This window comes from Gymnoscopelus microlampas (assembly GCF_963454915.1).
Source record: "Gymnoscopelus microlampas genome assembly, chromosome: 1".
NCBI classification, from domain to species: domain Eukaryota; kingdom Metazoa; phylum Chordata; class Actinopteri; order Myctophiformes; family Myctophidae; genus Gymnoscopelus; species Gymnoscopelus microlampas.
The window spans coordinates 16,760,158-16,771,619 of NC_139962.1; the positions used below are offsets into that span (position 1 = coordinate 16,760,158).

At 40.5% G+C, this 11,462-nt stretch overlaps 1 protein-coding gene across 1 annotated transcript; it reads left to right on the forward strand.

Moving 5' to 3' along the window:
• The first annotated feature begins 1,734 nt into the window (after positions 1 to 1,734).
• Positions 1,735 to 9,998, forward strand: atic (5-aminoimidazole-4-carboxamide ribonucleotide formyltransferase/IMP cyclohydrolase). The gene is made up of 15 exons (XM_084047464.1): positions 1,735 to 1,950; positions 2,358 to 2,484; positions 3,243 to 3,386; positions 5,162 to 5,250; positions 5,392 to 5,543; positions 6,286 to 6,442; positions 6,656 to 6,781; positions 7,256 to 7,363; positions 7,665 to 7,750; positions 7,884 to 7,973; positions 8,061 to 8,186; positions 8,340 to 8,432; positions 8,541 to 8,723; positions 9,251 to 9,406; positions 9,660 to 9,998. Exons 1-15 carry the CDS (start codon positions 1,932 to 1,934, stop codon positions 9,777 to 9,779), a joined length of 1,776 nt encoding a protein of 591 aa, XP_083903590.1. The 5' UTR covers positions 1,735 to 1,931; the 3' UTR covers positions 9,780 to 9,998.
• The last annotated feature ends 1,464 nt before the right edge of the window (positions 9,999 to 11,462 follow it).

The following is an 11,462-nucleotide window of genomic DNA, read 5'->3' on the forward strand; positions in this document are numbered from 1 at the left end:
ACCTGAAGGTCAAGATTCAATTTATCCCCTGAGCAAGCAGTCAGGCTCTATTAGTTCACAATGGTAAAAATGTCAGCACTTGCGTAGGAAACCGGGTTCAAATCCGGGGTAGAAGAGAAAAGTTACATATAGCCTATCTTTTCCCGGCATAATTGAAGAGTGTAAAAAAGAAAAGAGGGACTGGGAGATATATATATAATGCAGTGGCCTTGTATATTTATTTATTTATTTATTTATTTAATAGGCCTATATGCCCATGGTGTAAGTCGCGGGCATTCAAAGTGCATTAAATTAGCTAGACAATCGATATAAATAGCTGTGATTAATCATCAAAAGGGCTGAAACTACCAAATATGGCCATGGTTTCTTTTGAGAAGTCACTGACATGCGACAGAGGTCGGCTATTTATATAGGCCATACATCATAACATGCAAAGATATTTGGAAAGTGTAGCTGCTTTATATATCATACAAATTTCCATGATAAAATGTTTGATTTTAAACCGAACGAGTTAATCAGTCAGTTTTTATGGAAAAATAACAAGGTCCATATCTGCCCTCTTGTGGCAAAGAAAGCTTTTAATTTATTTTTCATTATACCCTTACATCATGTAATGGAAATGTATAGCCTATATATATATATATATATATATATATATATATATATATATAGAGAGAGAGAGAGAGAGAGAGAGAGAGAGAGAGAGAGAGAGAGAGAGAGAGAGAGAGAGAACTGGAACTGGAACACCATTACATATTGCATAGGCCTACTATATTATCACAACGCTGATAAATGGGTTCTCTAACCTGATTGGATAAAATCGGTGACCCACCTGAAAATGCATTTTCTGTTTATTAAAGAGCTGGAGAGACAGGGAGACCACACTACCTTTTAAGATCTACAGTGTACCTACAGATAAGTACTGCAGTCACGCTGGCCGCTCTTAAGTTTAACCCAAACATATTTAGAGCACATTCAGTACTGTGGCCTATAAAACTACAATTTCCAAGTGATGGGGCATCTATACCATTACCAGGGTGTGTGCAGGTGTATTGCATAAATTATTGCATATTGCCTGTGACACTGCTGCAAATGGGATTGGTTATTTTTACTTGCCAATCCATTGTTGAATATATATTCAACAATGCTCTGATGAAGGTCTGACACAAAACGCTCATTGAAATATGCATAGATTATATACGGAAATGTCTCTTCTTACATCAGTTTGGTGTGGAGCAGTGGTCACCCTGCATTAGGCTATATGTTCACAGCTATAAAGGCAATATAATTAATATTAGGGCGACCCAGACGGCCATTCCCAGACGGTAAATCATTAATAATTTAATGATTTACATTTTATAACTAGCAAAGAAATGCGTCGTAGCCTTGCCGCCTATACTATGGGGCTTAAATAAACTTGATTTGCAACATACATTATTGTGTGATAACTAGGCTGTCAAAATCTCAGGTTTGGTCAGTCAACACTAAGTCAAAGGAAGACCATTTTTATGATTTTTTCATCCTTTATGGCGTGCGATTTCTATCTCTCTCCAACTGCTAAGGTTGGATCATTTTATTGGATGTGAATTGCGCATGTTAGAACAGGAAATGCGCATTTGATACGTTGAATGACCCGTCTAAACGCATGTAATAGCTTCATTTAATCGCTAGAGGGTGTCGCTTGACACGCTGTAAGCTTGTAGATCTGTTCCTTTTGGGGGGAGCGACACCCCTCGTAGTACCGGAGTGTATTCCCAGGGGCCGTCCGTAGTTCCCAAGGGCGGGTCCATTCTTCTTTTGAAGTATAATAAAGTGTGTGTGCACTGTGCAGTACCTCGAGTCTCCTTTCCTCACCATCCTGCTGAATCTCTGCTGGCCTCAGGTCAGAAAGCTGCTTGTCATCTCTCTCTGCAACTTGCAACTGTGAAAACATGGCCTGCTCACAACTTGGTAAGTTCTACTGTTGAGAGTTATTTGTTGTTTCTTGTCGTCTTCTATAAAACTGTAGGCCTGTTTCTGCATCATCGTCATGAGTATTGTGGCAGACAGTGACAGTGTGGCTAATGTTAGCCTGCAAAACGTGGCTGGCTTGTGTTGTGAAAGTTGAGTCACATGCAGTGATGGAAGAAGTACTCACATGTTTTTACTTAAGGAAAAGTATCAATACTGTAATGTAGATATACACTCTGTTACAAGTTGAAGTCCCGTATTCAAAATGTACTTGAGTAAAAGTACAAAAGTAGTTTTTACACCACTGCACATGGTTTTTAAACTCGGCATTGTGAATGAAATTAGCCGAGGCACTGTCTGGACAAATACAAATCTTCTCTCTTTGTTTTATCTGACAACTACCACAGCACTCCTGAGTGTTTCAGACAAGACTGGACTGCTGGACTTTGCCAAAAGACTGGTGAACGTGGGTCTGTCTCTGGTGGCTTCTGGTGGCACAGCCAAAGCACTGCGCGATGCTGGACTGGTTGTAAGGTGGGTCATCCTTCTAGTGGTGGTGGGAAAAAGTACTCAAATGTTTTGCTCACGTAAAAGTATCAATACAACATTGTAAAAGTATGTCATTCAAAATTCACTTGAGTAAAAGTACAAGAGTTTTGGCATAAAAATACACTTAGTAAAAATACTCAATAAGCTTTCAAAATGGCTAAAATGTATACACTTTTGAAAATGGCAGATCTACAAGCGCACAATGCGTCTCACTGCGAAGCCTTGTGAGCTTGTAGATTGGCTATTTTCAAATTGCCTGTGTGTGTGTGTGTGTGTGTGTGTGTGTGTGTGTGTGTGTGTGTGTGTGTGTGTGTGTGTGTGTGTGTGTGTGTGTGTGTGTGTGTGTGTGTGTGTGTGTGTCTATCTCTATCTATCTCAACAAAGTAACTAAAGTTTTCAAATAATTGTAGTGGAGTAAAAGTACAATATTTGCCATTATACTGTACTTAGTTACTTTCCACCACTGTCCTCCTAGATATAAACTATATTGTACCGGTCCGTTAGGAGGCATACAGTATGAATAATTGACTGCTAATCAGTGGCCAGTGGCAGTCACTTTGATGATCTGTGGCAAGGCAAGGGAAGTTGTATTATAGCACAGTTCAACCAGGTAATTAATTGTGCTTTGCATAAAACATAAAGCAAAAGATCAGGATTATAAAAGGACATTTGAATTGAGCAAAAAGATGAGGGGCAAATATTGTAAAAAATTGAAGATCCAAGTTTCTCTCCTTTTGTGGCAGGGATGTTTCAGAGCTGACTGGACACCCAGAGATGCTGGGAGGCAGGGTGAAGACTCTGCATCCTGCGGTCCATGCAGGCATACTGGCCAGGAACACCCCGTCCGACACAGCAGACATGGAGAAGCTGGGATACAGCTTGGTCAGGTAGAACACATCTTTGATGCTCTCTGTAAAACGGTCTCTGCTCTTTCTGCATCATTTCCTTAGATATTAACACAGACTCTGACAGCTTTAAGCATTTTTAACAACAAATTGAAAAGGTTGATTGAAAGCGATAGGTTTTATTACCTTTTGAGAGTGTGGGGAAAGTACTATGAAATGGACCAGATCACTCAAGAAAGCTAAACGTGTGAAACATGTGATCTTGGCTGTATCACATTGGATCTTGAGCGAAGTTGGTTAGAGTACCGGCTGTGGTGTAGAGAGTCACGGAGGCATGCCTAACAAATTAACTTAGTGGTTAATTGAAAGACTGCTGTCCCTACAAGCACATCTTGTGACTCGTCTTGTTCATCCCTAGAGTAGCGATTCCCAACCCCCGGCCCACTGGTTGGATATTGGAAGTGCCAAATAGCCCATTAAGACCTGAGGCTGATTCTACAAATGCCTTCTAAACCAGTAGTTCTTTCTTTCAAGATTTTTCAAAAATGTTCAAAAATTGCAGATGTACAAGCTCGCAGCGTGGCACGAAGTGGCGTGCTGTGAGCTTGTATATCTGCTATGTTTGAATAGACAACGCAAAAATCTAAAATGACGCAGAGGCTTTCTCGTTTTTAATGGGATAATATGCAAAACACAGATTTTAAGGATAATATAATATTAACATTAGAAAATTGATGTTAAGAAAATGACAGTATTCTTTCTATAAAACCTTAAATTGTGTTTTCATTGTGATGCCTATAAATGAGAACTCTGTTGGTTTCCATCCAAGCCGGAAAACACGATAGATTGATTCATTGTTAAAATAAACAACATGCTCTAAAAATGCACCCGGCCAACCCATCTGACCACTTTACACAGTGTTTTTCAAGATTTTAAAGTGAGCCCTGATCCACATAAGTTTGGGAACCGATGGTCCATACAGGAGCTTCTTTGTTTGATGAGTACACGTGGAGGGTGGAGGTTAATGGTTATCAGTTTTTTTTTACTGAGGAACCATATGAAATTACCTGTTAATAATGACCAGTTGCTTATTTTGAGTAATATTATTACCAAGTCTCAATGTTTTTTTTTTAACTAATTCACTTTGATCTGAGTTCTTGCTAAAATGGACATTTAACAAAGATGCATACAGTAAAAGATAACATGCCTAAAGTCAAACTACATTTTGATGATATTGTCAGTATTTCTGAACATGAATAACCCTCCCAAAGCTAAAATCTGTGAGAACATGTGGAAACATTTTCTGGAGCTGACCAAGTTGATTATTGCAGCTCTGATGAGAAATGTTTGTACTTTGCACTTAAATGATTTGAGGATTCAATGTATTGTGAACAGCTCTGCAGAAATGGTGGAGCAGCTTTAACATGCAAAACACTTCTCTTAAAACAAAAAAAAAGTAGATTCTCGATTATTTTGATTGGCCAATCACAGCATTCTGTGGTCAGTTATTTCTTGATAGCAGACTGCTGTGTTCAGTAACAGACCGTTCACAATCAGCTCATTCACAACACCTCTTAACTGGAGAAGCTAATGGACTATTTCTTTCTAGCACAAGCAATTAAATCATTTTTAAATTAATACATTTTTGTTGTACTTTCTTTTTTTTTTAAATGTTTTTGCAATAAGCAGGATAATGAACATTATTGAGAGATGAACCAATAGTGACCGCCTCTGTGTTCATTATTCCTTACATATTATAAAATGACATTGCTGTAGCACAGCGCAAGTGTAAAATCTGTTTGTGCTTGTCCTTGTAGGGTTGTGGTGTGTAACCTCTATCCATTTGTGAAGACTATCTCTAGCCCCAATGTTGCAGTCGAAGATGCTGTGGAGCAGATTGATATTGGTGAGTTGTGTGTGTGTGTATATATATATATATATATATATATATATATATATATATATATATATATATATATATATATATATATATATATATATATGAGAGCTTTTACTGCATATAATGCTGTGTGTCCTGTGTTCCTAGGTGGTGTGACTCTGCTCAGAGCAGCAGCTAAGAACCATGCCCGTGTCACTATTGTGTGTGACCCTGCTGACTACTCATTGGTTGCCACAGAGATGGAGGGTTCAGAAGACAATGACACAACCCATGAAACACGCAGGACGTTGGCGCTCAAAGTAACATAAGTGAAACTGAAAATTTGTTTTGTTTGTTTTTATCTTAATTCTTTGGTACATTTTCATGCAGGAGACATTTGTCTCCCTCTGCCTCAAGTGCAGAGAAAGAATTGTCATCTGCGCAAAATACAGTCTTAAAGGAAAACTTGGAACATAGATAGATAGATGGATGCATAGATAGTGGGACAAAATACACTATGTCTTCTGTGTATTGTAGTGCATGTAAATGCGCTTTGGATAAAAGGCAATATAGAAATTCAGACTTTTCAGAAAAGGGATATTTCACTTTCAAATAAAATAAACATGTTGAAAGTGACATATCCCTTTAAGTAGGTCAGTGGCTCTGGTTCAAAAGTCAGTGAATTTGGTCAATAAGTTGACTGCCTTCAAATAATCAATTGTGACCAAGTAATACTACTGAGACTTTTATCATGGATGGACCTCAGTCATAAGGTGCACTCACTGACCCTGAGGAATTTTAGCCCCTGTCTTCATTTACTCTATTTTTATTGTGTTTGCCCTAGAGTGAGGGTGAGTGCAAACCAAAGTCCTAGACAGGTCTTTATCGCTAGTGTGTGGAGTCAGTTTATCTCCTGCCTTTCTAACTCTGACCTTTTACCTCTTGGTTTACCCATAAGCTGAACATGCAGCCCCCTCCCGCTAATTTGGCCTTGGATGGTCACAATACCTTTCGTCAGCCTGTTCTTTGTGCACAGAATACTTTCTATGCTTTCCTACTCAGGCCTTTACACACACAGCACAGTACGATGATGCCATCTCTGAGTACTTCCGTGGCCAGTATAGCCGTGGTGTTTCCCAGCTGTCCCTACGCTATGGCATGAACCCCCACCAAGCACCTGCTCAGCTGTACACACTGCGGCCTTCTCTCCCCCTCACAGGTACAGCACGGACTCAATGTACCTGTGTTTCTGTTCAGTGCATCAAACTGAAAAACTAAACTTTGTTTAGAAAAGTTAGACTTTGCATGATGATGATAATAATGATTAACGAAGTAATAATAGTAATGTGTTATTCAATTGTATTATATTAAAGCTACAATCTGTTTCAGACAACTATCCATTCTTCACGTTGCATATCATTCCCTTTTCCAGTGGTCAATGGCTCTCCTGGCTTTATCAACCTGTGTGATGCACTCAATGCCTGGCAACTGGTCAGAGAATTAAAGACTGCCTTGGGCATGGCTGCTGCAACCTCCTTCAAACATGTCAGCCCTGCTGGTGAGAGAAACGTAGGCATTAGACTGGATAGTTTAGCAGGATGATACCCGGCATGCATGTGTGGAGACAAACAAACCCCAATCTTAGTTATTAACCTCTCTCCCAAAATCGTACGTTAACCACTTTTCACCCTTGTATCCCTATTTTGGGCATGACATTATTGTCAAATTTCCAAAAATGGCCAACATAGCAGATCTACAAGCTCACTTGAGAAGCACTAAGCTGGGTGATGCTGAAAACGGAACTTCCCTGTGGGATGAAATGGGTATAATTATTATCTCTTAACCAAGGCCTAAACTCACGCGGTCTCTGGCTGTTCGTGCAATGCATCCTGAGTATTCTCCTGCAAACGGATTTCATTCTAAGTGTTGCCATGAGAGAAGTGCACAATACTACCCTGTAAGCAAACATGCATACCAATGGAAGCCATTCAGTAAACAAATTCATGCATTTCTTCTTCCTTTTTTGGTAAAGGTGCTGCCGTGGGAGTTCCTCTGAGTGAGGAGGAAGCCAAAGTGTGCATGGTGAATGATCTGCTGAAGGACCTCACACCGCTGGCCACAGCTTACGCCAGGGCTAGAGGTCAGAAGATGCCATATCTAGTAGAGCCAGAGCGATGCCAGATTTTGCGGTCCGATGACCATTACAGATGTTTTGACAGAAACTTTATAAATAAGTAAAAAAGAAATTTGACAAATGTAGATTTGATTGCAGTTTCTATTTTTGACAACATATAAGCAAATACACAAATAAATGTATTGATAACGGTGTGGTCCGATAACTGCCAATATACAGTATCAACCAAAATGATATATCGGTATATATACTTGAGCAGTCGTTTTTAGTTTATTCCCGTTTTGAACATGTCCTGACTCTCCTTTAGGTTCAGACAGGATGTCATCTTTTGGAGACTTCATTGCTCTCTCAGATGTGTGTGATGTCCCCACCGCCAGGATCATATCCAGAGAGGTTAGATTTCATATGTTCATTGTCCTAGTAGTGTATGGAGTTTGACAGGCTTACAAATGAAATGCATATAAAGTTTATCCAGGTGACAACCTGCTGCTGTTTGGTGAATGTAGATCTGGTGAACTGATTTCAGGTGTCTGATGGCATCATTGCCCCTGGATATGAAGAAGAGGCCCTCAAGATCCTCTCCAAGAAGAAGAACGGCAACTACTGTGTACTTCAGGTGGGAAACAAAATAATGATTTCCTGTAAGGTGATTTATTAATTTGGGGATGTGGTGTTTTGTTAAAGAGCCTTCCTCCTCTCTTAGATGGACCCAGCCTATGAGCCTGATGAGACTGAGGTGAGAGTGTTGTTTGGTCTCTATCTCAAGCAAAAGAGAAACGGAGCCCTCATCGATAAGGAGCTCTTCAGCAACGTTGTTTCCAAGGGCTCAGTGAGTATTTGATTCCATGTACAGCAGTGGTTCTCAAAACATTTTCATGTCAAGGACCTCCAAATTAGTATGTATTTGCCAATTGCCATTATCAAGGCAGTCTACATTATTTTTATGTCAATCATGAGCCTATTTGTTCTGTGTCCCAATCAGCTCTCTGAGAACGCTGTGAGAGACCTCATCGTGGCCAGCATCGCTGTCAAGTACACCCAGTCCAACTCTGTCTGCTATGCAAAGGATGGACAGGTACATATTACCACGAGGATGGAGGGTAAAGGGTGTGGAACTGAGGAGGAGTAAGGGGGGAAAGAAATCATATTTTTGTCTTTTTTTCCTCCATTTATTTCTAAACAGGTTATTGGCATTGGCGCAGGTCAGCAGTCTCGCATCCACTGCACTCGGCTTGCGGGCGACAAAGCAGATAACTGGTGGCTGAGACATCATCCACGTGTTCTCTCCATGAAGTTCCGCAGTGGTGTGAAGCGGGCAGAGATGGCCAATGCTATTGACCAGTATGTCAGTGGCACCATCGGAGAAGTAAGGGGTGAACACAGAAACATACTTCACAGACTGGATGGGCAAACAGGATGGAATTTAGGATTGGCACATCTAGATATATAATTTATGTCACGGACAAATTAAATTGGAGCATATGATATGAGTTATGTGAACAATCAGTCATGGTTTGTCTATTGCACTTGGAATTTGAACATAGTCAGAGCTCATTTAGTTGGCACATCAGATACAGGCATAAAATGTGGCCTAATTACTTGTTTCCCATAACATTGCTGGCACACAAACCCTGGTGTTTGCCACTCTTTGCGTGGCTGTTTTCTGGCCAGCACTGTCCCCTGGCTCCAACATGGGACCGTCTTTGATCTTTTGGATAGTTCAGTGATAGCCCCATGTGACCCCGGTCTGATCCGCCAACTAAGCCGTAACCACCAAGAAGGGTGGTTTCTATTTCAACTGTGATATAATTACACCTCCCCTTAATCAAATCGTAACATTTGGATTGGATAAGATGTGTGAATCGCTTAACGGTATGTTTTGAATGGTGGCAGGGCCCGGACCTGGAGTTGTGGAAGGCCATGTTTGAGGAGGTTCCTGAGCCACTGGCGGAGACTGAAAAGCGGAACTGGATAAGCTCTCTCCAGGCCGTGGCTCTCAGCTCTGACGCTTTCTTCCCGTTCAGAGACAATGTAGACCGCGCTAAACGGGTAAGCAACTCAATTTGCAGGCACTCTGGGCAGGTGAAACCCAAAGAAAAGTCCAGAGCATGAGATTAGATTAGTTCATGTTTTAAATTCATACCTGTACTGTAATCCATCTCGCAAAACTTTATTATACTACTGTGATCTCGCATGCTTTTATTCAATGGACTGTCTAACAACTATAATATGGGAGATTGAACCCTAAATAGCTGCTTGTGTAACCGACCTTGTTGATCCCCCACCCCTCTTGTCTCCGTAGAGTGGTGTTGAATACATTGCTGCCCCGGCGGGCTCCGCAGCCGACGAGGTGGTCATTAATGCCTGCAACGATCAGGGCATCACTCTGGTGCACACCAACCTACGTCTCTTCCACCACTGAACATCTCCCCACTGGTCGTCCTGAACTGCTGCCATGTTTTTCTTATCCCTAACATGCTTTTGCAACATTTCCTTAAGCTTAGACATTCCTATCTTAACACTGTGATGCACAAACACTTCATCCCTACACCTAGTTACATTCCTGATAACTGTTACTGATTATTCAAAGCAATGTTCATGTTCTGCTGTGAAATTTTGAATAAATTCTCACTGAGAAGTACTTGTGTTGCATGTTGTTTTTTTAACCTCTGAGGCTAGTGCTTTTTGTGTAGTTATCTATTATTACAATTGCCTTATTGTCTCCGCCAGGCCGAAAGGCATGGCGAGAGAGTATGTTTTACCCCCTGTCCGTCCGTCCGTGTGCCCATCCGTCTGTGAACAGCTAATCTCTCGCACCGTTGGCCCGGTCACAGCGAAACTGCGCACACACACTCCCTGGATGCCAATTCAGAACCTCTGGCCCAAAGTTTTCACATGGGCCTGTTATAGCGCCACCAGGAAGCCGATTGGTGCAAAACCCATTTTTGGGTATTACTCCTACAGATTTTATCCAAACATCACGCAAATCGGTACACAGTATCTCTATAGTCATGTGATCAAGATGCACCTGTCCGATATTTCTGATTGGCTACGGTTGCCTTACAAAGTTTGCAGGATTGGTCCATTTTGAACAAAATGTCTCAAATCATGAATGCAGCGTGCGAATTCCTTGAAAATTTGCACGCACATTCCCACTAGGCCGAGGAAGAAATGCCACCCTTCACATTGCCCTGTTATAGTGCCACCAGCAGGTCTAATTTAGCTAAACACATTTTTGCAACAAAATGCCTCAAATCATGAATGCACATTCCCACTAGGCTCCGAGGAGCACTTTTTCTAGTTTCCATTATTTCCGTTATGCTAGCGCAAACCAGCTAATAGTGTTGCACTTACTACTGTATCTTCTCTTTGCAGTCACTCGCGTTCATATTTCATTAATAATCATAATAAAACAATCTTAACCAACATGAAAAATAAATTGTGCTATGATCGTGGATGGTGATTCTGCCTCACACAAATCATAATGATATTTTGGCCATATTGCCCACCCCTATGAATAGTTATATCAGTGTGCCTACAGTGGTTAGCACTTGATAATGGCAGTAATACCATCTGAGTGCCTCTGTGGTACCACAGAGGCGCCACTACTACTTCGTGGTGCCACATTTGACACCTTTCTTTAAGGTGTAGTGTGGCGCATGTGAGTCCATGAACCCTACAGTACATTAGGTGAATGCATTTAAAAGTGAATGTTATTTTTATTTTTTGTAAACATAGAAAATAAGGGAATGAGTCCTTAGGATGAATTGAAAAGCAATTTCTTTAAACACAACTGTGTTTCATGGTGGAAGAAGTGCACAGACATTTTACTTAAGTAAATACCACAATATAAAAATACTCTATTTTTATATTTACTTATTTTTAAATATACTTAGCTAAAGTTCTACAATGTTTGAAAGTAGCCGGCTATTTTCAAATGGCTGTGGTATAAAATAGGGCTAAAGTGGTTAATATGTATGTTTTGTTACACAACAATTTATATCTGCAAAGTAACTAAAGTTTTCAAATAATTGTAGTAGTGGAGTAGAAATAAAAGTGCACTAATACTCCAGTACAGTAAGAAGAAAACAGTTCGTCATTTTCC

What these genes read in the sequence shown, in the direction of transcription:
- atic (XM_084047464.1), top strand. An exon ending in CTGGGATACAGCTTGGTCAG is followed by an intron (nt 3,387 to 5,161) that starts GTAGAACACATC and finishes TTGTCCTTGTAG; the next exon opens with GGTTGTGGTGTGTAACCTCT. An exon ending in ATGTAGACCGCGCTAAACGG is followed by an intron (nt 9,407 to 9,659) that starts GTAAGCAACTCA and finishes TTGTCTCCGTAG; the next exon opens with AGTGGTGTTGAATACATTGC.